A 25,842-nucleotide genomic window follows, 5' to 3' on the forward strand; every position below is an offset into this window, starting at 1 on the left:
AAAGACCCCCCCAACAGTGCTTACGTAATTCTTGAACGACCCCTTAGCTATTTTTTTTTGTGAACTCCAAATCACTTTCGCCTGCCATTAGCTGCAGCCCTGTATTAAGTGAATGCTACGCAGTGCGAGTTCACCAGTGTATTCTGCAATCGGGATTCCCTTCTAAACTAACTCCACCCAGCACAGCGATTTTTTGCCTCGTTTTTGACTTTGACAGCGGTAAAGTAAGTTGGAATCGATGTTTATTAAGTTTAATTATTACAGCATAACGAAATGCCAAAATATAGTAATAATATTAAAATTTACATTACCTTAAACTACTCTCAAATTTAATAACTATTTACAAATTCACCATATTCTTAAGAAAAAACATAAACCAAAAAGAGGTCCGAATAAATTTTATCGGCGTTTACCTGTAAAGTGCGAACATCTTTCTTCGTAAGTCTTTTATAGGTGCTAAGCTCATCTTTCATTTGCTTTGCTTCCCTTATGGTTATAGGTTCGTTATTATATATATAATTTTCAGTTCTTATGCTTATCTTTAATAAATTGTCATTTATTTGCCTAGCCTAAATAAAAACAATCATTAGTGGCCTTATAATTATTTCATTACACTTCCATCGTTACAAATTATTTTAATTATCCATGGTTATGTAACATCAAAAAGGTAAATTAATCAAAAACATTTTCTTTTTAATTGTCTATAAAATAAACATATTCCTAAAATTAGATTCCATTTACGGTAATTATTCATATAAACAGGGTAGTAATTCATGACTAGAAATATCATACAAAACTTACAACTTTAAGATTGCTCAATTTATTTTTCTTTGTTCGTCCTACCATCACAATACTTTATGTATGATTGATAAGGAATTAAAAAACAAAATTGTAGTAACGTAGCCGTTGCCGTTGTAATAGCAATTAAGGAAAGTCGAGAATGCCATTGTCAACTGTCATTTACGTTCCCGCCAACTTTCTTTTCCTTTTTTTATATAGTTTATAGAAAAAAGTGGTACGCTAAAACTCAAGTTTATAGTGCACCATTTTAAAATACATACCTATATAAATTATCAATCATAAAATTCTGCTGGGACATAGAAAATATATAATGGAGAACCCGCAACGGATAAATATAGAACCCTATTTAGTATATTGTTTATCAAAAGGATTCAGTTGTATGAATTTCCTGATTTATAAAACGAATGATAACACTTTTGGACAAATCAGTACAGCTTGAAATTCTCAAGCTGGTAATTGTATTTAGTATTTTAATAATAAATGGCATCAATTAAATAATAACAAGATGTTTTTAATCCTTCATGGATTTATTTTTTTATGTAGTCTATGGATATCAGATGCTGGCTATGGAATCTATTCTAGTGAACAAAATCCGTAAGTTTCAATATTTAATAAGATTTTAATTACCTATATTAATGACTATGTGTATTTTCTACTGCTATATGTATGTTAAAAAAATACGCCGATTTAAAAATTATATTTTAGGGACCTAGAAGAAAGTATTGGCGGGAAATGGGAAGCTTGTGTAGTGGACACACTTTAACGATCTGTTTCTTAAAATGATAATGTATAAAAAAAAATAATACTGACTGTACCTGCTTATATCCATTGTTACAATTTTCCTTTTACAACTTTTCGTACTTTCGCAGCCAATCCGACGTACAGGCACCTGCATACGTACCTGCGTATCTGAAAAATCAGCAATTCTCGAAAACCGCGTATACTCGGAGGTACACTGGAACGAAAACAGTCCCTAGGAAGACTTATAGTGGCACTAAGACCGCTGGTACAAAAACTGCGTATGGCGAGAGGAGGTCGTGGCAGAGTTCAGGAATGGCGTAAGTTTTATTATTTTGAATCTTATATTTAAATACAAGTAATTGTGTGCGACAATATCTATATTCTAATTGTAGAGTTCATATGTATTGCCTTGCCTTAATAAATAGGCACTTATGTAATAATGTATTTTTAGTTTTATGTTATATGATAAGCCGAAATTAAAGTAAGTAATATTATAAAATATTTCAGGCCAAATTACAAGGAATTCTACGGCAATGCCAACTCTGCTTACACAGGTAAGAAGCTATAAAAAAGCCTCCTTAATCCTAACCGCGAGTGAGACAGATATTTTTTATGTCAACATCATTAATACATTTCTTTACTGGCAAGATGATTGATCTCTCTTTATGCAAGACAAATGCATCAATCAAGCGCTAGACTTACTGAAGCACGTTGTTTGGGTAGGCTTTGGGTGGACAGGCGTATATACGTATACATAAAGTCTAATACTGTTACGTTTTATGAACAAAGGGTAACTGTTAGCTCGAATAATGTGATTCACATTTAATATTTTTAATTCATCGATTTTAAATTATATTACATAAATCCGAGTATCAGGTGTAAAATAAACATAAAAATATCCTGAATTTGGGTTGAACTGTAACTAACTGTAGCCCTGCGTTCAAATCCCGGCACCTATGTACTTTTCCCTCTATGTGAACAGGCAAGACTTCCTTGCTCAAACCCAAAAAGGTATAAAAGGGTGATGACCTGCAGATTCAATCTAATGATATTACCTAAAACAAAAAAATGTATAGTAGTGTGGATTATATAACATTTGCAAAGTTCTGAATACATCGGAAGCCCTCTGCGGATATTACGTTATAAGTGATAATCTGTGGATTGTAGTATAACATTAGTAAAGTTATGAATACGTCGGAAGCCCTCTGCGATAGTCCCTAAGTGATAATCTGTAAATTCCAAGGTTATATGAGCTCGGTATGAGCACCCGTTTGTAAATGATAGTTAAGAGTCTTGTGGTGATCTATATTTGGTTGAGAATGGACCTCACCACCACATCTCCAATGACACTATCGTTTCCCGGCTTGTAGTAAATTAGAATCATAAAAATACAAATTCAATTTAAGAAAAAAGGGTGCGTGTACTTATGTACGCGCGTAAGTAGTTATACTTCTTTGGCATTTTTAAAAATAGTTTTTGATTGCATGCAAATAATTAATTACAATTAAATAATCAAAGACTGGAAAAGCAGTCATTATAGTCAATAAAGTTCAGTTTACATTTGAAAAATTAAATAAATAAATATTTATTATTATTCTCTTACATTAAGTGTAACATAAATTCTATTATTATTCGAATGTTGTTTTTAAATTATGTCCAATATGCCGTAGCATCTACCGTGGTCAACTTCATTCTGTTAATTTTGTGTCACGGTGCGCGCGCATCGTAAAATTTCACTCTCTTCAATTTTTCATAACGCGCCTAAAGAAGTATAACTTCAAAAAGATCTTGATGAAATGCAATATTTATTAATCTAGCAATGTTTATTCTAATGGCTTCAGGAACGTTAATTGGTCATTAGCGTAATTTAAATTATAGGTTTGAGGAAGAAATTACTAGGAAATTGTTAACGAAACACAGTAAGTAAATTTTCAAAACATAATGAAAAACTGAAATAAATTTCAAGTAATTTTAATAAGTTTTCGAATGACAATCAAATTGCCCCCTATGGGGCGAGGGTCCCACTATGGGAAACACTGCTCTAAACCTTAGTAAAATAAACTTTTTGTAACTTTTTTACTTGTTCCAGTGAAAAATGTATATTGTCACAGGCATTTGCAAATCTTTTGCAATCTTTCTTTTATATTTATTATTTTTATATCATTTAACGCTTATCATTAAAAGCTTATTTGATTAATTGAAATTGCTTCTGGCAAAAATGTAGCAAGAAAATGAATAATCTATGTAATGCTTTACTTTAGTGAGTTAGTATCAAAATAAAAATAAAAACAATTTTTCACAATATATGTAGTAAATATTTAATGTTAAAGCCGTTAACTTGAAATATGTACTACATAATGATAATGAAAATAGAGATAAAAATGATCAGCAACAATAATTGTATGTAAAGTAATAATATATGATTATTATAAAATCATTTTCAGCCAAAAATATCAGTCACATATCACGACCTTTACATTTTAGTGCACAAATAAACCCTAAATTAAACATTTAGTGCTTACTATCGGTGCGTGGGTGGGTATCAACGGATGTTTGAGCTAATATCGGCCGGTTGTCGCGACGCTTTTAATTTTGCGACCTAAATAGGCCTCAATGTCATAGATAAAATGCATTTGTGCATCTTGCAAGTGTGTCATGGGTCTTTTTTATAGAATCTGTATATATATGCATTGCTACGGATAAGCGATCTGTTTGGGTTGGGTTCCCTTTTATCGCTTAAGGTCGTTGTGATGCTATAAATTCGGTATTTTAACGTATGATTACTGTGGAGTACCATTATCATTTAAATTACCCTAACACCTCGTTTCCCTTAAACGTTCTATTATAATAAGAAAATGAAAATGAGGTTGATCGTGAAATTTTCAAGATTCTTGACTAAAAAAAACGTGTGGCACTCGGGGACTGCCGCGGTAAAGCTATTGCATAGCATTTTTTATTAACTTATGCTATTATAATTATTTATTTTTTATTCATGCAGTATTTACTTTGATATTAATTCAATCTACCACTCTACCAGACTCAGACTAACACGCCTATATATTCTGTCTCACTCTAACGCGTACCGGCTGCATATTTTATCTCAAATATATCAGGAAATCATACAATGCTTCATAAATTATGATTTTTTTAATCTGTTATATGAAATGTGGTACATTGCATCACATTATTTATTAGTTTTCAGATTTGAATAATATATTCTGCCCATATCCACTACGCGTGGGTGGATCATACAGGATTTTCCCTGTAGATATTATTTAATTCGGATAGGCGAGATTTGATTATACTGTGAAATTATTATTTGACTACATTTTTATTGATTATTATTTGATTACATTTTTATATATTATTTGTCCAGGGCGCGTAAAGTTGTAGTTATATTTTTTTCTAGAGCCCTGCCAAATATGATACTGAGTATCTTCCAATGTTTTATCTATGGTATTTTATCCTGCTTCATCAGAATATTTTTTAGTAACTTAAATAAGGTACTTTGATATTATGACGAAAAAACAGAAAATAGTGCGATTAAACTTGATCCTGGCGGTCAAGCAATGTCAATAATATGTAGTAGTATTTGACGCTTTACTTTAGTGAGTTAATTTTACCATTGAAAAACGATTTTGACGTTATACTTCTTTTGGCGCGTTAGGGAAAAATGATAAGAGTACATTTTTTTCTATTGTTAGTGTCGTTTTTTCTATCAACGTAGGCGAAAATAAAATTTTTGAAAAGATTTTTATATTGTTACGCCAAAGAAGTATAACTTCTAACGCGTGAACACACACGGTTTTTTTTACAATATATGTATATCTAATCAAAGGTTAATAATAATTTGATTTTGACCATGCTTAAATTTTAAGTTTTCTCTTTTAGCAAAATGCGATGTAGAATGCAAGAACAACGGCATTTGTATCGATACAAACACATGTCTTTGTCCGCCGAACTTCGACGGCAAGTTTTGTGAGTTTGAAAAGAAGCCGTGCCTGGTCTACCCACCAACTCCGCAAAACGCAATCAAAAAATGTTCAGCTGAGTAAGTATCGCTTGAGCTTTATTGTTACTTATAGCTTTTCTGTGCCGGAACTCTGTAACTCCCAAAATATTAAACAATCCCAATATTGTAATATTTTTATTTATTTATTTATTTTTCTCACAAAAACCTAAACTTAGAACATAAGCAAGTGACAGTTATATTCTCACTTCTGTTAATGGAAAAAGCAAGTCTGTGAGACTGATGCCTGATAAAGGTAAGAGTACCTGAATATTGTAATAGAAGCGCTACGAATATTGTGGTCCAAGGAACGCTGTTCTGCAGACCTACGGTATAGTAGCAAACCCTATAATAATGCTAGGTTTTCTATTTCATCTCCCGACGGTAGGGATTCACTATTCCTATTAGGGATTCATTTGGGCGTGCAGAAGTCGAAAAGTATTGTCGAAGCAACAAATTTGACTCTGAAAACGTGATCGCAGATTGTCTGCCTTTAAGATAAAACGAAACTACAGTTCCACGATATCAAAATCGTGTACTGCCTTGCGACTGTAACTCACTTCACGACTGATTTGAGCGCGACCGCCGCTGCGGAAACCGCCGTGAGAGTTCGAAAAGTGAGTTACAGAATCGCAAGGCTATAATCGTTCCAGCGCTGATGCCAAGATAAATTTTGTATAAAACAATACAAAATACATATAATTTTTTTAACTTATTCATACATATTGTTGTTTCTCAGAATGTGTACAATTCAATGCGTCAAAGGTCACAAGTTCATCGATGGGACAGCGGTGGCTAATTTGCGTTGTGAGAATGGCCACTGGCAGCCAACACGTGCGGATATAACTTCGATTCCCGACTGTGCACCTGAATGTGACCCACCGTGTGTTAATGGAGGGGTGTGTCTCGCTGTTAATACTTGTCAATGCCCCTCAGAATACAGAGGACCGCAGTGTCAATATGGTAAGAGAATATAAAATATACTTATTAACTACACTCTTAATGTCTCCCTTAAGGTTCTGATCCTATATTATCTATTATAATGAGATGACTTAATGCATGTGCCATTTGCACTTTTAATAACCAAGAATCCCGCGAATTATTTTCAACAGATACGTTCAAATAAAAAAGTGGTGCGACGGCCTTTAACGCCACAGATTTTTGTATCTGTTTAGTGATCATTTGTTTTTTAGGTATGTAGTAGCTTTATGTGCCTGATACATACAGACGACTCTGTGGGTCTAAGGTATGCCGGTTTCCTTACGATGTTTTCCATTACCGAATGAGCGACTGTTAAAGTGCACATGACAGAAAGTCTATTGGTTTAGCACCACTGGGATAAGAGTCTAACGCTGTTTATAATGTACCAAATTTTGATGAATGTAGTGGAGGTTTCGGTTAGTAATTGTTAAAACTAAAAATTACTGAAGGAAACTCGATTTTTCGGTCCAAGCGAAAACTAGCGAATAGACCATGAATTAAAAAGTCTATATATACAGGATAGAAAAATACCAAGAGTTCAAAAGACCACTCTATATTGCCTATATTGCCTTTATCGATTACCAAAAAGCGTTTGACTCTCTGTTCCATTCATCAATTTGGGATACGCTACTCTCTCAAGAAGTACCACTAGACTACATAAAAGTTATAAAAAATATCTATGATAACAGTACTAGCAGAGTCAAGCTAGAGACTACAGGACCACCCATACAAATAAGCAGAGGTGTACGGCAGGGAGACCCACTCTCGCCAACTATCTTCATAGCGGTGCTACAGGCCATCATTGGTAAACTAGTTTGGGAAAAAGTTGGCATAAATATAAAAGGACGTTACTTGAGTCATTTAAGATTTGCTGACGATATAGTCCTGCTCTCAGAAAATACAAACCAACTACAAGGAATGATTAACGCTCTACACGAAGAAAGTCGTAAAGTGGGCTTGGAAATCAACCTAACAAAAACTAACGTCATGACGAACCATACTGAAAGACCAATATACCTGGAAAACTCACCCCTAACATATGTAAACGCCTACATTTACCTGGGAAAGCAAATTTCATTTAGCCAAAAAAATAACGAACAAGAAGTAGAGAGAAGAATCAACATCACATGGAAAAAGTTCTGGAGCTTCAAAGAAATACTCAAAAGTAAAATGACTATACGAATGAAAACGAAAGTTATGAACACCTGCCTACTGCCCTCATTAACATACGCCTGCCAAACTTGGAAATTTACTAGAAAAGTAAAAAATAAAATTATATCCAGCCAAAGGAGTATGGAGAGGAGCATTCTGAAAATAAGGAAAATCCAAAAGATCCGCCACACTCATATAAGACAGAAAACTCAAGCCATTGACGCCCTCAACTACTCACAAAAGCTCAAATGGCGATGGGCGGGTCACGTAGCGAGGCTAAGCGATAATAGATGGACAAGAGAGACAACACAATGGACAGGCCCACTAGGACAAAGAAAGAGAGGAAGACCAAATGCACGCTGGGTAGACGACATCACAAAAGTGGCAGGCACTCATTGGTTACGAGCGGCAGAAAACAGAGAATACTGGTCTTCTCTGGAGGAGGCCTTTACCTTTCATGGAGAGGGTTCTTGCAAAAAAAAAACATTAAATTAAGTATTGTTATGAAATTGTAATACTTATAGTAAGCAAGAAATAAAAGGCTTTTTATTTTATTTTTATTTTTTATTTTATTTTATTTATTTATTTATATACAGGTTTTTGCTTATTGATATATTTATAATAAAAACGTCTTCTATAAGACACATACAGATTATTTATAATCATCTTAATCAAGTGGTTTTGATATATTTATATATGGTGATTGTTGCTGTTGTCTATTAATTTTTATAACTTCGCCTTATGATCTAAATTCTTTCTTTCATTACATTCGATATTATGTGTGTCTTGCTTTTTGTGTTATATTTTTCATGTAGTATGCATGTTGTTTTGGGACTTTTAAATATGACATTATACAAATATAATATTGTAGTCATTAACACTACATATCTCGTGGTAACAATATTAAATTTTGAGTTTTTATTTCAGACCAGGACTTTTTGTACGTTATTAAGAATTCCAGATTTTATATTTCAAAATCTTTTCAGCTGCAACCGTTTGTGACATCCGTAAGTTGGCGTTCAATGGTGGCTACAGCTGTTTTGGAGATATGGAGAAATTCTCTTGCAAACTCACTTGCCCTACTGGCGCGTCCTTCAGCTCTCCCGCTTCTGAATTATACACCTGCCTATATAGTACTGGAATATTTGAACCACAGCCTATACCACATTGTGTTTTTGGTAAGATAATTAAATTTTCATTGATTAAATCAATAACAATTCTATATGCAAAACACTCGTAACTGCTACTAATCCTACGTGAATCGTACGTATCGTGGAAGGGCATTAGGTCTTAGGCTCATATTTGAATTTGTATCTGAAGTCACAATCTCGTCTAGACCAAATATGTTTGAAAGCTCTTGAAATTAGGTTTAAATTTTATTGACTTTATAGAATACGGGCAAAGTAATAGCAATTACGCCGCCATGTATGGAACGTTAAATTATGGTATCGCATTTCTTTTGTTTTCAGACGAAGTCGTCATTATAACACCAAGCAACCATCACTATACTGATGTAAGTCGGGTTATTTATATATTATAACATCAATAAACTAAATAAAATTGGTTCGTTTTTTGTAAGTCTAAGCACGATACCAATACTAAAATTCAATTTTATAATCATTGGCAGTTCATAAAAGTTTACTTTAAATGTAAGATAATATTTTATATCTACTTGCGACGTTTTTTTCTGAAATTATTAAATATGTATTAGTAATAATCGCTCGGCAAGCATTTTATTTACGGCATGCTTTCTGTATTACCCTACTTTTTAACCCTAAAGTTTGTTTTTTATAAAGTAATATATTTTTCTGTAGACGTACTATTCAATATACACTCCAAATGCTACTGAGGTGACAACCCCGCATTCTGTGGAAGGCCACCCAATAATCGTGGTACAAGATTTGACTCCCAAAGGTGGAAGCTGTTTGACCTGGGCCGGAACTCATTATAAGACCTTTGATGGCAAGATTTACAGGTAGGTCCAGATGTCATCATAAATAAAGAGATACATACTATACTTTAGGTATATTGTAAATATACTACATAACACATTATTTCTTTAAAATTGGATTTTGTGATACCTGAACTAGTAGTTTATATGAGAAAGTCTACTTAACAGTTATACATAAGCTTACTAGAAGACGCTAGATGTGGTTAATTTTTGGCGGAAAAATTATTAATTTTTTAATGTCGAATTTCCTTATTGTACTAAGCGAGTACTACACTTTTAAATTATATTTCTTTATATATACGCTGTATATATATACTATATTATTTACATAGCTCGACGTTTCGATTATGTTTCGGCACGTTTTCAAAAATCGTGCGAGTGACACTCTTGCTATATATTAACTTCCTTTCATTCAAAATACAACAGCAAAATGCGCCCACAGTACCAATTGATATAATAGTACGACATGTAAATAAATTCTAACATTTTTAGTTTTGAATCTCCCTGCCAACACATCCTAGTACGCGATTCTTTAGACCACAAGTACACTGTAGCTATCCGACAACCGGAGTGCAAGAGAAGAGGATATTGCCCCTCTGAGATCACCATATATTTAGAAGATAAGATGTACGCGCTTAGTATTGGAGGTCAGTTACATTTTGAATTATAAATTGAATTTATCAGAAATTCTGTAAAATTCTTCAGGTAGTCTGTAAACAAGAACAAAAACTCTTGCTATAATTTTTTAAAAATTTCTAGCTCAAGCAACTCAAAGATTTGATTATGAACCCTAGGTTGGGTTAGGTTAGTTTGATCTCGTTTTCAAGTTTCAAGTTTTTTTAGTTCTTTATTTGGTAGTTTCTTTGGAAACGTTGACAAGGAATTTCTTCGGAAACGTTGACAAAGCAATTCTTCTGTTACCGTATAAGGAATTTCTTCGGAAACGTTGACAAGGAAATTCTTCTTTTAACGTACAAGGATTTTTTCGGATACGTTGACAAGGAAATTATTCTTTTAACGTACAAGGATTTTTTTCGGATACGTTGACAAGGAAATTCTTCTTTTAACGTACAAGGATTTTTTTCGGATACGTTGACAAGGAAATGATTCTGTTAACGTACAAGGAATTTCTTCGGAAACGTTGACAAGGAAATTCTTCTTTTAACGTACAAGGATTTTTTTCGGATACGTTGACAAGGAAATTATTCTTTTAACGTACAAGGATTTTTTTCGGATACGTTGACAAGGAAATTCTTCTTTTAACGTACAAGGATTTTTTTCGGATACGTTGACAAGGAAATTCTTCTTTTAACGTACAAGGATTTTTTTCGGATACGTTGACAAGGAAATGATTCTGTTAACGTACAAGGAATTTCTTCGGAAACGTTGACAAGGAAATTCTTCTTTTAACGTACAAGGATTTTTTTCGGATACGTTGACAAGGAAATTATTCTTTTAACGTACAAGGATTTTTTTCGGATACGTTGACAAGGAAATTCTTCTTTTAACGTACAAGGATTTTTTTCGGATACGTTGACAAGGAAATGATTCTGTTAACTTACAAGGAATTTCTTCGGAAACGTTGACAAGGAAATTCTTCTTTTAACGTACAAGGATTTTTTTCGGATACGTTGACAAGGAAATTCTTCTTTTAACGTACAAGGATTTTTTTCGGATACGTTGACAAGGAAATGATTCTGTTAACGTACAAGGAATTTCTTCGGAAACGTTGACAAGGAAATTCTTCTTTTAACGTACAAGGATTTTTTTCGGATACGTTGACAAGGAAATTATTCTTTTAACGTACAAGGATTTTTTTCGGATACGTTGACAAGGAAATTCTTCTTTTAACGTACAAGGATTTTTTTCGGATACGTTGACAAGGAAATGATTCTGTTAACGTACAAGGAATTTCTTCGGAAACGTTGACAAGGAAATTCTTCTTTTAACGTACAAGGATTTTTTTCGGATACGTTGACAAGGAAATTCTTCTTTTAACGTACAAGGATTTTTTTCGGATACGTTGACAAGGAAATTCTTCTTTTAACGTACAAGGATTTTTTTCGGATACGTTGACAAGGAAATGATTCTGTTAACGTACAAGGAATTTCTTCGGAAACGTTGACAAGGAAATTCTTCTTTTAACGTACAAGGATTTTTTTCGGATACGTTGACAAGGAAATTCTTCTTTTAACGTACAAGGATTTTTTTCGGATACGTTGACAAGGAAATTATTCTTTTAACGTACAAGGATTTTTTTCGAATACGTTGACAAGGAAATTCTTTTAACGTACAAGGATTTTTTTCGGATACGTTGACAAGGAAATGATTCTGTTAACGTACAAGGAATTTCTTCGGAAACGTTGACAAGGAAATTCTTCTGTAAACGTACAAGGAATTTCTTCGGAAACGTTGACAAGGAAATTCTTCTTTTAACGTACAAGGATTTTTTTCGGATACGTTGACAAGGAAATTATTCTGTTAACGTACAAGGAATTCCTTCGGAAACGTTGACAGATTTCTTTTGTTAACGTACAAGGAATTCCTTCGGAAACGTTGACAAGGAAATTCTTCTGCCAACGAATGTTAATCGTTTATCTTATTACTCAAAAACTGATAATTTTTACTGGTCTTTCTTTCTTTAGTGTTACTTGAACTGAGACATGATGACTAGTATTTACCAATATTTGGACTCGTTAAATAAAACAGCCGTGCACAGCACACACACATGCACAGTGCTAGATGCAAGTCCAAAGCCAACCTTGTACAATTTTGCTTATCAAATCATTGCTGACCGTTATAGAGTAATTCTACAACGTAACCAAGCCAGAACTTTTGCATAAAGACAAGTGACCCAATTTCTCAAAAAGATCCTTTAATGTTTCAGAGGATAACGCAGTGATTTTCCGCAATACAAAACGTCTGATTCCGATACCTGCCTCTCTACCTGGAATAAGAGTGGACATGCCGACGGACTTGATTATTGTTAACTTGGACATGCTAGGAGTGACTATCAAATGGGATCTCAATGTAAGACATTTTTAATTATTTATGGAATCATAATTATATTTTTTGTGATATGAAATTCAGAAAATTAAATATGTTAAGATTTACCAGCAGCGCTACTCTGTTAATCCGATTTTCACTTATTAATTGAAATTAAGAAGTGAATCAAATTAAGTAAAATAATTTCCGCGGATCTTAGGTTTAAAGACATTTATTCTCATAATGTCTGAATGAATGATTTACGGATAGTAGTATAAGCGCTTATAATAAGAAGTGCTATTGGTTACAGAATAAACCTGCTACTCACTTATTATCATTCTGTTTCACTATTCCGATAGATTCAAATGAAAAGTGCAAATTAGATTCCAACTTAACATACATTGGAAATAATTTATATTATATTACAAGATTTATTTGTATTGCAATGGATTTGTTTACGATAGGTTTGGCTGAGTAATGAATGTATGAATAACTATTTATTGTAAATATAGGCAATATAATTTCCACGGTCCGCTTCACTTTTGCGAACTGGCGAACGACCTCCAACTGTTTAATAAATTATATATACTCCTCTCTCAAATACCGGCAACGCACGGGCACCCACTAAAATGGGTGTCCATGGGCTGTGATTACAGACCTTTTTAGCAAACCGTAGGCTTGTGTTCCCTCTTATTAAAAATAAATAAACTGTTAGTAGTTTAAGGTAGTGTGAAAATTATTATTTTTGCTGCAAATAAATTATATTCCCAAATTGTTCATGCTAACATTGGTGTTAATAATTTGTTCTTATTCCAGAATTTGATAATAGTAGAAGGGACAGTAGCCCTTTGGAATAAGACAGAAGGTCTATGTGGAACGCTGGACAGCAATCCCGAGAATGACATGACAACGAAAGAAGGGCACATCGCTAAAACAAAGTCCGTTATGATCGCTTCCTGGCAGCTCAATAAAATTGGTGGTATGTCTTACAAATTTATAATAACCGTGGTGCTGAGTTCGATTCCCGAAATTTCAGCACAAAATTATATAAGTTTTTTTCATTTTACTATATACAAAAAATTGTGTAATAAATTTAAGGTATCTTATAAATCATGTGTGACAAATGATCCTTATGACTAGACGGATGAGTTATATTCAGTCATCCTAAGAGAAAGAGAAATTGCCAATAATTTACTCACACTCACTCCTCTGGCTCTAACCCAAAAAATGTCTTAACTCCGAATCGGCAAATTTCCAGCGCTCTCTATTCTGTGCCACCTACCACCACATTCTGGCATTAAGCTGCAGCAGGTCCAATAAATTAGAATTCAATTTTATCGCAATTTTTAATAGATATTTTTTTCGGGTTTAAAAACTTTTATAACAAACGTAAAATGTTACAGTGATGCTTGTATGATTGTTTTTACCATACATTAAATTGGTAAAAAATAAGATAATTTATTTAACTAGTTGCGTAAACACGTATACAGACTTATATACTTAATGTAATTAAAGCATCAAAAAATATCGTAAAGTGCAGGTAAGAAAATACAGAGACAATAATTTAATAAAAGACGAGAAACTTATAGAATGCGCACGCGCAACAATAAAATCCGGAGCATAATGAATAAGGTTATATAATCTTGTCCCTTTAATATGCGCATAATAAATGTTTTCTTTTGGTTTCTTAATGTCTAGAGTGTATAATTTTGCCTTTTCAGACATATGTGACGGTGTAACAAAGGAAATGAGCGCGTGTTTAGAGGAGACGGACGTAGCTGTCAAGAAGGCGGTACAGTTCTGCGCGAGTATCTTCAGCAAAGACAAGTTTAGGAAATGCTCTAAGGTATTGTTGACTTTTGCTCAAAATTTCGGATTAGCTACAATTAAGGAGGCAATAAAATGTTATCATTAAAATGTTTAATTTTGAATATTTTTTTTGGAAAATGTTGGATATTTTTTGTTAAACAAATTGAGTTAATAATGGATTGTCTTAAAGGTATAATATGCTACATGACCCGTAACTTTGTAAATAGTTTCGGTTCCTGATGAAACAATAAAACAATTGTTTAGTAAAACTAAATATATATATATATATATATATATATAGCTGGGAACCCTAACACAGGTATTTTTTTAACTTAAAAGGGTTCCCAAATCTTACACATTATAATAAATTGTCGTCAAATGAATAAACACATTTTTATTTTATTTATTAAAACAGTTATAATATCTCTAGCCTACGGGAATCTTATAACAATATTGATGAAACTTTTCGTCTAGGTAATGGATGTAAGTCAGCTGCTAGAAGCATGCCAGTGGGACTATTGCGCCTGTACTGAAAGCTTAAGTAAGTTTTTTTTAATATAACGGGTTGGACGCTCTCCTGATCGCTCGCGAGTGCGTTGCCGCCTTTAAAAAAAAATTATAATAAGTATTTCTATTACTTGTTTTCATAATTGGTAATAAAAGTAAAACCATTTGTATGATAATTTCTCCGATGTACTTAGTTTATTGACGTTAAATCTTACTATATTAGATGTAGACATCAACATTTTTATAATTTTTTTGTATTTATACGGTTCCTGGGTTATCGGGATGCTTTAAATGATAGAGGATTTTATTTTTACTCTATGTTAAACCTCTCGCGTGCAACAATAGAATATCAGCGAAATAATGAAATATTAATTGATATTGTAACGAATGAATGCAATGTAACAGTTGAGGAGTCTGACTATATTTTTTCCAAAAAAAGGAAAAAAAAAATTTTTTTTACTATAGTTTAATGTCACTACTTCAACGACGAAACATCGTGACATAGGAAAGGTGACGCTAAACTTTGTGAATTTATTAAAATATGGGTCATTGATAGTACTAGTCTAAGTACTATATTGTTCTTTAATTATAAATAATTAACTTTAGGTGCAGAAGAATGCGCATGCCGAACAGTGGCAGTATATGCTAAGGAATGCTTGAGACATGGAGTTGAGGAGATGGGGGCCTGGAGGGACTCCGAGACTTGTCGTAAGTTTTATCGGCTTATATATAAATTTCTAAGAATTCAAATTAAATTAAAAAAAATATTGTTAAAAAAATGGTTAAGTTTACATACGTATTCATTTTAATGGCACTATTTCTTTACAAATCGAATGATCATTTGACATTTAACACTTTACCACAGAGTTTGTTTGCACCTAAATAGTCTATGAAAGATAGCGTAAGAGCCAAGAAATCCGCAAATAATGACAAAACTATTTTATTATAGCAATGCAATGTCCCGCTGGTAAAATCTACCGTTCATGTGGACCTGATACCCAACCCAGCTGTGCTTTCCCATACGCTGCGCCTCTGAACGATTCTTCGTGCGTGGAAGGCTGCTTCTGTCCTGAAGGTTTCCTTCTGGAAGGAGGAAAGTGTGTGCAAAAGAGCGAGTGCCCCTGTAGAGCTAGGAAACAGATCTTTCCACCTGGAGCTGTAGTTCCTAAGAGCTGTAATACTTGGTAAGTTTTTTTGGATTATTACTGTCTATTCTCTAGTAATTATTTATGGGTAACGAAATAATCGGAACAGTTACACTATTGTAGTATTATTGTAATTAGCTAATATGATTAAAAAAGTTAAATAGAGAAACTTATAATGTTTAACAAGGTCTACCTTATTTGAAAATAAATAACTTTATGTAGGTATATAATAAATATATTGTTGATAATTTTTCTTTATATAATTATGATATTTCACTGCTCAAAGGCAGGGCTTTATATGCAAATTGCTTTGGAAGTCACAAAGCATGACCACTGGCTTATATCTAATATATAAAAAAATTCTCGTGTCGCGGTGTTTGTGGTTAAACTCCTCCGAAATTTTGTGTGCATATTGGGTATGTCTGAGAATCGGACAACATCTATTTTTCATCCCCCTAAATGTTAAGGGTAGTCCACCCCTAATTTTTTTTTTAGATATTTTTTTCTGTTTTTATTTTTTTATGATACAGCATTAAAAATACATACAACCCCTAACTTTCACCCCTCTACGATCAACCCCTATTTTCTTATTATAAATGATATACATGGCTAAACTGTCAGCTAGTATTATATAATATGGCGTACCATATACGACGCAATGACACTTTAAATACAAAAAAAAAATTAATTTTACTTAATAAAGTAAGAAAATTTTCGAATTAAATAATGAATTATTCTACAAAAATAATTTTATTCTTCTCCTTCAAGTACGTGCCAGGCAGGCGAATGGATTTGTACTCAAACTCCGTGTGGTGCACGTTGCGGTGCCGTTGGAGATCCCCATTACACAACGTTTGACGGACTCAGATACGACTTCATGGGCCATTGCACCTATACCCTGCTCAAAGCTGACAATTTGACCATTGAAGTTGAAAATGTCGCCTGTCTAGGGTCTATTACTGAGGTAATGTTTTTATATATGCTGAATTTATGGCGATTTTATAATAAAATTTAAATTCGTTTTTTAATTTCTATATTCTAATTAATTCAAAACTACGACATTGATCAAACTATAAAAAAGTATTCGTAATATTATATTCTTTGTTTGTTTCTTTTATTTTATATTTACCTACTTGTACAAACATAAGATCAACTTTAACCTGTACCTCGACACTTGGCACGGGCATCAATCACAGGATCCTACTGTCTCACTTTGTACCTATCGCCTTAACATTGTAAACCAATAATTATAATTTGATTGAAATGAATTTCGACACTTCGGTGCACGAAAACATTGTCATCTATTTATGTTCCACTGTCACACAATTTTTTGTAGTATTTTTCTGTAAAATAAATAAATAATGAGATATAGCTTTCAAGTATGTATTTAAATCGCTAAAGCCTGAAAGCAAAATTAAAAATAGTTTAGGTTGGAACTAAGGGTTTGCCAGATACATTATTTCATATTTTTTTTGTGGATTGTAAATAAACGTTAACACTTCGATAAACTCAGGAGAAATAAAAATAATAATGAAACAATATTATTAAGTACGAGTTACCTCTTGAAAAATATATTTTTAATTTTTAGGCTATGAATCTAGCTCCATACAAAGGTGAAGGCAAGCCATCATGTACGAAAGCTGTAAGCCTTGCTTATAAGGGAGCGAATATCCATATGAAACAAGGCGGGTTTATTCTGGTCAATGGGAAGGAAATATCGTCACTCCCTGTCACAGTCGGAGATATAAGGATACGGGCTGCCTCATCTTTGTTTATCATAAGTGAGATATATTTTTGCTATAGTTTATTAAATATAAATAAAAAAATATTTATTTATTTATTTATTTATGCTTTATTACCTTATTAACATACACATAACAAAAGTACAAAAAAACATGTTACAAAAAGTTATAAGGCAACGGGCGGCCTTATCGCTAACAAGCGATTTCTTCCAGGCAACCCTAATGTAGAATAATGAAAAAGAAACACCGACAGAGGGTAGAGAGTACAAGAATTACAAAAATTATTAACAAAAAAAAAAAAAAACTCAAAATAACCCGTTACATACATATAGATGATACTATATGTATGTAACGTAAAAATACACTTCTTACTTAAACACACATACTTAGTATGTATTTTATTATATATATAGATGATACTTTTAAACATGGGGCCGTTTTTTAGACTGGGAATTCCATTATGGAGAATGGAACTTGGGGATGAGAATGTACAAGGTTTCGTTCGGTTGTGACGTCATATTATGACGTATCAAATTACGTGTCATTTACGTGTCGTATTGCACTAGAGATGCTATTGACCAATCAAATACTCTAATTATTTCGCGCTTTACATTCTCTCATCCCCAGGCAGTTGTGCTACCAGCTAATTAGTATTTATGTTGGGCTGATAAGCCGTCTTTTATGAGCCAGTGCCTACATGTTTGATTGATATATTGGAGCTTATAAGGTGCTTTAGAATTCTTAGTAGTAGTTGAAGAGCAAATACTAGGTTTTAGTACTGATATTACGCAATGTTAGCTTTTATTATAGCAATTATGACTTGTTTTAGTTCAACTCCCGATCAAGGTGGACCTATGGTGGGATGGCAATACAAGAGTATTCGTGGATGTTCCTCCCGCATTTACTGAAAAAACAGCTGTAAGTGAATATTTAAAATTCACATAACCTAGTATCCAAATAGTTTATTTTTGAAGTTATACTTCTTTAGGCGCGTTATGAAAAAATTATGAGAGTGAAATTTTACGATGCGCGCTCACCCGTGACACAAAATTATCAGTGTGATTATAGCCGGGCGCCGAGCGTGCGCGAGCGAGATGGGAAAAAGACAATCTACAAGTAAAAAGAAATAGAATATGCGTGAAGTTAGCAGCTATGCCAAGAATTTTGAATGACCATAATGACCTTTGTCGTACTTTTTAAACAAATAAAGGAGTTTTAATTATTTTTTCAAAGGAATTTAGCAATGCTTTTTCACAAAGACCTATTGTTACTTAGTTAAAAGGTTATGTAACATACCTAGTTATTAAATTGAATGAATAATATAATAAAATAATTATTATTAATATTAATTAATAATTAAATAATATACTAAATATTATTAAATTATTAACGTTAAATATTTATTATTAATTATTTCATATTTAAAAAAAATAAAGAAAGCCAAAGAAGTATAACTTCTTACGCGCGTACATAAGTACACGCACCTTTTTTTTTTGGTCTCCGAAATTGCCGAATCTGTGTTTTAAATGAAGACATGTTTCAGGGTCTATGTGGAACGTTTAACCTGAACCAGAAAGACGATTTTCTCACTCCCGAGGGTGATATAGAACAAACGGCTCTAGCATTTGCAAACAAATGGAAGACTCGCGAGTTCTGCGATGATACTGCGATAGTCGAGCCAGAGCATCCATGTAAAGCTAATGTTGAGAATAAGGCCGCCGCTGAACAGTACTGTACGAAGCTCAAGACGAAGCTCTTTGAATGTAAGTTGGTTAATAGTAATTATTTTCTATGATGTGTTTATCACTTTGTTATATGTAGTTTTAAACGATTTAAAGACAGCCTTTCCGAAATCTGAAAGTCTAGTAGTACCGTCTACGACCTGTCTTAAAATGTATTAAATATGGAGTAATTTCTTTTTAAATTAAAAAATATTCTTCGTAATCTCTTATAAAATTTGCAACTTTGCCCATATAGAATTATTAATAATGAGAAAGTATACATTACTCAATAGTATACAAAGCTTAAATAATTTAAATAAGCAATATAAGAGATGGAAAAAAGTCCCTCGACACAATGGCATATTGTGGATCGAGAAAAAAAAATAGTAATATAAATATGTTTTGTAAGAAATTAAGCCTTATAAACATTTTATTTATTAATTTTTAAGTTTATTTAATTAAATTTATCTAAATTAACAGCGTGCCACTGGTACGTGGACGTTGAGCCGTACTACGACGCGTGCGTGTACGATATGTGCGCGTGCGACGGAGATGTATCGCGCTGCCTTTGCCCCATATTGGGAGACTATGCTATGGCTTGCGCCAAAGCCGGCGTCATGATACAGTGGAGATATAATGTTAAGGAATGTGGTAAGTTATTAATATTAAGATTTAATTTTTTTTTTCATATAAATTATTATTTTTATTTTGTAATATAAATTAGGTTTCGCTATCTTTCACTTCTTATCAATCCTTTTTATTATTGTTTTCTTTAGTCACTATTGCCTAGAAGAGATCGCTTGGTTATCCCTACCAAGCGATCTCTTCTAGGATTCCTTTTTTTTAAGTTTATTGTTATTTTTATTTAATTATTTTGTAAAACAAGTGTAAATAAGTAAGATTTTTTACAGATAACTATCTACTTGTCTGTTAACAAAATCAATCAGTTAATTGAAGAAATATTATACTGTTAAAATATATTTAAGCATTTGTAGTTTTGTTACTATTATTTATATATAGAAAAATCTTTCATATAATTGTATTGTGTAGGAACTTTTCTCTAGCTTCTGCACCCTCCTAGTCGTAACGTCTAAGTGCTGTACTGTTTAAATAAAATATATTCGTCTCTTTCTCTCAAATTGTGTTTACGCTACGATTAAAAGGGACAAATTTATGGACGTTAATTGTCAGGTATAAGTAAGTCTATGGTTTTTTCTATAGAACTGCAATGTACGGGTGGGCAGGAGTACACAGTTTGCGCGGATAGTTGTCTACGTACCTGCTCCGATTTGGCGCTTTCAGCTACGTCACAATGCAAGCCATGCTGTGTTGAGGGATGCGCTTGCCCACCGGGACAGGTGACTTAGAAAAATATATTATAAAAAACATATATGTATAATAGCAATTAACAAATATAATGACTAAAAAAACCATTATTACACGAAATTAACTACACTAATTTTTAAACAACAGATAAACACTATTTGAACTATTAGTCTGATATATCTAAGATATTAATTATAACTTTTAGTCTTTGATTTAAATTTCTGTATCTGTTTCGTGATCATTTGTTGTTTTTAATAAGTAGGTGATCAGCTTTCTATGTCTGATACACGCTGGTTAGGCAGGTTTATCCTTCACCGTTTGAGTGAGCTTATAGAAACTAAAGTCCATTGGCCTATCCGGAGTTCGAACCCACGACCTCAGGGTTGAGAATCGCACTCTGTAGCTTCAAGCTCAACTCATGAGTTGTCTGGTTTTAATTGTTGGTATAGTTTAATACAAAAATTGCTACAATATATGTATACATTTTTTCATTTGTCTGATAAATTGTCTATACTTTTATATTTGATAGCAGTTTGGTATAATTATTTACCAGGAGAACAAACCATTATTAAAATTAATACATTACATTTATTTCTCGGGCATAACCTTATGAAGGATTAATTTTAGTAGCGTGTATGAACATTTCTTTATTCTTTCCTTAGGTTTTGGATAATAATAACGAATGTGTACCAACTGGCCTATGTCCGTGTTACCACAAGGGAATGGAGTTCAAATCTGGGTATAAAGAAGTTCGCGCTGGAAGACGAGAGCGTGAATTATGGTAAATATGACTTGCAATTGAACTGTAGGATTAAGATACAAGTTAGCATACTCCTTTTTTAAACACTTGCAATGAAATAATAACCGATTTATAAAATAAATAATAGTTAAAAAAAAACTAAAAAACACGCTTTTAAAGCACATCAAACTAAAAAGTGAAAAATAATTCCTAATTTAGGCTGAAAATGGTAATGAACAAAAAATACTGGTATTATTGTGAAAAAGCGTGGGGCGCTCTGTGCAATATTTTTCGTCTATCGAACAACCTGATGTGCTTTAAAAGCGTATTTTTTAGTTTTTTTAAACTATTATTTATTTTTTAGTTATTTTTTTTTAATTTTTTTTGGATTATTGCATTGTCATCGATCTTTGACAGGTGCGCAAAGTTTGAATTAAAACTGTCCGTTAAAAGTTGGTCAAAATCGAGTCCGAAGGAGTCGGTTACATACATACATACATACAGGTGAAGCTAATATAAAGCGTGTAAAAAATTCTCCTAAATTTCCGTTTACGTCAATATTCATCCAATCAGATTCCAGGATAAAGGCACTCTTTCAGTTAGAATATGCCATGTAATTGATAAAATAAATTAATTAGCACGTGCGTGGGTGCGAAATGGGAATGTGTGCCAGCGACACCCGCGGACATACAAACGTACCCGCCCGCTGAGGACCTTCGCAGTAACTGTAGTTCTGCAAACAATATGGACTTCACCACTTGCCTTGTTGGACAACCACTTACATGCAAGGTATGTTATTTTCATTACTATAGGCAAGTATTTTTTATCTATATATTTAGTTCTAAAACAACGTGTATGGTATCTAAAAAAACGTGTAGTCTCCATGTCTTCAGGCGTAAGATGCTGCAGCCAATGTTGATCCGTGACCAATAGTGATAATTGCAAAGTTGAAAATTATTGTTTTTTTTTTATATGTATTTGTAAATTGCATGTTTGTATTTTTTTTTAATCTAGTTTGTTTTTTACTTTTAATGTTGAAGTTATTTTCTCTTCATCATTGTAATGTTTCCCTATAAATGTTGTGCACACTTGTTATTGATGCACATGCATGTATCTTGTTTTCTATGTTATGTGTTCTCTGTAAGTGTTTGTATGTGTTTCGTTAGTGTGCCTTTTAAAATAAAATAAAAATAAATATTACGTTACAAATTTTACAAAGATATACGTTAATTATATTAGACTATAGGAATTACAAACAAGACAGCAAAAAGTAAAAATAAAACGCAAATTTAATCTTTTCTAAATAGAAAGTTATATATATATACCTAATATTTTTAAAAGAGCACATTGTTTAAAAACGACTAGAATTTTGTTTGCACCGTAGTGGTAAAATTGAGAAAAGGTTGTGTTTTTCCTTTCTTCTTTTGTTCTTGTTACTTTATAAAGAATATTCTTTCTTTCTTTATCAATATTTTTTATAGCAGAATAAAAACAAAATTTGTTATTAACAATAGACATCTTTGATGTACTGCGTATCAATACTATTTATTCAAACAGCTTGACAACGTTTGACGTCTAATACATTGATAACATAAAATTAAATATAGGTTTCTTCTTTTAGCTTAATTAAATAAATATAACAGAAAACAATAAAAATTCGAACCGGTTGACCTTCTGATGACAGTTTCAAGTTCTGATTCAATTGAGTTCGATTCGACGAACACTTAATTAATAATTGAATCTTGATCTCTGATACAGCGCCTGATCGTGTCTTGCTTCGAATAGAAATTAAGTGAAATCAGTGACATAACAGTGATATGCTTAATAAGTAAACCGATTAAATACGTCAAAATTTAATCAATTTAGTCAGATGAATATTCAGTATAATACCATGTAGGTTGTACCACGTGACGTCGAATGGTGCAATTCTATTGGCCGATATTTGGGTCGGAAAAATAATCAATTATATTTTTAATTGTAAATAAATAAATAAAAACTAGTAATTGTGTATTTGAAAAAAAAATAATGATTTTTTAATGTATTTTAAAACTTTATTGTTAATAATATTGATATTTAATGCAAAACCTTCAAAATTTTTTTTTTTTAAAACCCATTTGCACGATTCTTATTTAAAGTCCGATTTAGAAGTAGGATTTTCTAAGACAAATCTAGAACGGCGCCGTTACCTAATATTTGTTTAACTAACTCCCGGGGCAAGAAGACTAAGAAGAGTTTTTTTATTGGTTAGCTATATGTAGGTGTTAAATATTTCCCTCAGTAAACAATTCGTATTGATAATTAATTATGTTTTAATAGATAGGTTATTTGCCTAATATTGCGGGATAATTTCGATTAAATTTTATTTGGAAGAATTGAACACTGCCATGGTCTTATCGTTCTTTGTTTAATCCCGAACGATAAATATATTATTTAACATTATCAGCGTAAATAATCTGTATTGCAATAAAATATGGTTTAATATATTAATAGTAACAACTTGCTTGGAGATATCTCATCGGCGATGACCTGTATGAATTTTTTACACAATATAATTTACAGAACATGCATCTACCCCAATCGGTAACAACAAAAGAATGTCGTCCGGGTTGCCAGTGCAAAAAGGGTTATGTACTCGAGAGCACAACGAAGAAGTGTGTGTTGCCAGAAAGTTGTCCATGCCATCATGGTGGCAGAAGTTACCCCGATGGGCACACAATGCAGGAGGAGTGTAACACTTGGTATTTATTTTAAATAATATTTTTGTTAAATTATATCTGCGTTATTATAAATATCGTAGTCATTACTAGGTATTTTTTTTTGGAATTACTTATGTTTTTAAGAATCTAGCTTTTAGTTAAAATACATACTAAATACAACCTGTGCAAATATCAAACCAGAGTATTAAAAAAATATTTCAATTACTGTTGTATAAAGCATGAAAAAAAATTTAAACAAAATATGATATCTCTAAAAAGTTTGGAGGCGCCGGGTATCGATCCCGGTACCTCTCACATGCTAAGCGAGCGCTCTACCATCTGAGCTACGCCCCCGATATTTATATCACCAAAAATATATATGATAATATAATTTACTAAATACCAACAGTCGGCATACTCGCAAAACACCTTTCACTTGCGTCAACAGACTGGTTATAACTGATTCATTAGTCGCCATTCATAAAGATATTTATTGAGGTTTTAACTAATGTTTATAGTTTACTAGCTGATCCGGCAAACGTCGTTTTGCCATGTATATTATTTATAATAAAAAAATAGGGGTGGATCGTAGAGGGGTGAAAATTAGGGGTTGATCGTAGAGGGGTGAAAATTAGGGGTTGTATGTATTTTTTAATGTTGTATCATAAAAAAATAAAAATTTAAAATTTTGTCTAAAAAATAAAAAACAAAATTTAGGGGTGGACTACCCCTAACATTTGGGGGGATGAAAAATAGATGTTGGCCGATTCTTATAGATATCGGATAAGCACAAAAAATTTCATCAAAATCGGTCAAGCCGTTTCGGAGGAGTATGGCAACGAAAACTGTGACACGAGAATTTTATATATTAGATGACTATACTAACGTACCTACATATTCCCGTCCCAAATGGTGCATACAACAGATTATATATTGCATTTAACAGAATCAGCCGTTAGAGTCTACTACCCGAACGAAATATTCTTCCGCCGGAGTTGAATCTATACCTACATTCTACAGCTACAATATCTGTTATGACTTACCCTGAAAAGCGCTAACGAAGTTATTTTGTCTGCTAAATATATATACGACTTCTCGATGTTAGCCACTCAGTCTTCGGGCCTTCAGGCCGGTCAGTCGGTGGTAAGACTGAGAGGACCCGACCTTTAGGTTGGAGGTAATGCAGCGCCTTCTAACCTTCACTAATCATAGATTTGTACGACACGATGATGACGGAGATCATATAACGTTCATAGAATACATCTATAGCTACAAATGGAGTGGCCTTAGATAAAAAAACGTTCATTAGTTTAGATTTTATTTTATTTAGGAATATTAATAGTTGTCAGGATAAATAGGGATACAGTGCTTACATACTCACGTACACGACATATCAATTAAATACCTCATGTCCTATTGGAGTTCTACGGGACTTCTATAAATTCGTTTAAGAACAGAATTTATTCCTAAAAGGTCGGCAACCCACTCGCGAGGCCCTCTGGCACTGTCCATGAGCCGCTCACTTAACATCAGATAA

At 32.8% G+C, this 25,842-nt stretch overlaps 1 protein-coding gene and 1 non-coding gene across 2 annotated transcripts in view; one reads left to right on the forward strand and one right to left on the reverse strand.

The window, feature by feature from the left end:
* The first annotated feature begins 1,226 nt into the window (after positions 1–1,226).
* The window catches only part of LOC125054351 (hemocytin), a 64,199-nt gene continuing 39,583 nt past the window's right edge, over positions 1,227–25,842 (forward strand). Inside the window, exons 1-24 of the mRNA XM_047656181.1 lie at positions 1,227–1,395; positions 1,671–1,859; positions 2,050–2,096; positions 5,434–5,593; positions 6,291–6,514; positions 8,671–8,862; positions 9,154–9,197; positions 9,499–9,659; positions 10,128–10,282; positions 12,523–12,665; positions 13,437–13,599; positions 14,342–14,466; positions 14,904–14,970; positions 15,543–15,644; positions 15,886–16,120; positions 16,850–17,045; positions 17,670–17,862; positions 18,653–18,741; positions 19,367–19,586; positions 20,025–20,195; positions 20,766–20,902; positions 21,533–21,651; positions 22,248–22,398; positions 24,169–24,347. Of these exons, the coding sequence (XP_047512137.1) occupies positions 1,307–1,395; positions 1,671–1,859; positions 2,050–2,096; positions 5,434–5,593; positions 6,291–6,514; positions 8,671–8,862; positions 9,154–9,197; positions 9,499–9,659; positions 10,128–10,282; positions 12,523–12,665; positions 13,437–13,599; positions 14,342–14,466; positions 14,904–14,970; positions 15,543–15,644; positions 15,886–16,120; positions 16,850–17,045; positions 17,670–17,862; positions 18,653–18,741; positions 19,367–19,586; positions 20,025–20,195; positions 20,766–20,902; positions 21,533–21,651; positions 22,248–22,398; positions 24,169–24,347 (3,551 nt within the window). The 5' untranslated portion in view covers positions 1,227–1,306. The remainder of the gene's footprint in view (positions 1,396–1,670; positions 1,860–2,049; positions 2,097–5,433; positions 5,594–6,290; positions 6,515–8,670; positions 8,863–9,153; positions 9,198–9,498; positions 9,660–10,127; positions 10,283–12,522; positions 12,666–13,436; positions 13,600–14,341; positions 14,467–14,903; positions 14,971–15,542; positions 15,645–15,885; positions 16,121–16,849; positions 17,046–17,669; positions 17,863–18,652; positions 18,742–19,366; positions 19,587–20,024; positions 20,196–20,765; positions 20,903–21,532; positions 21,652–22,247; positions 22,399–24,168; positions 24,348–25,842) is intronic.
* On the reverse strand, positions 24,587–24,659 carry Trnaa-agc. The gene has a single exon. It is a non-coding gene; the product is annotated as a tRNA-Ala (tRNA).

The sequence above is a fragment of the Pieris napi genome, chromosome 12 (assembly GCF_905475465.1).
Source record: "Pieris napi chromosome 12, ilPieNapi1.2, whole genome shotgun sequence".
Taxonomy (NCBI): Eukaryota; Metazoa; Arthropoda; class Insecta; order Lepidoptera; family Pieridae; genus Pieris; species Pieris napi.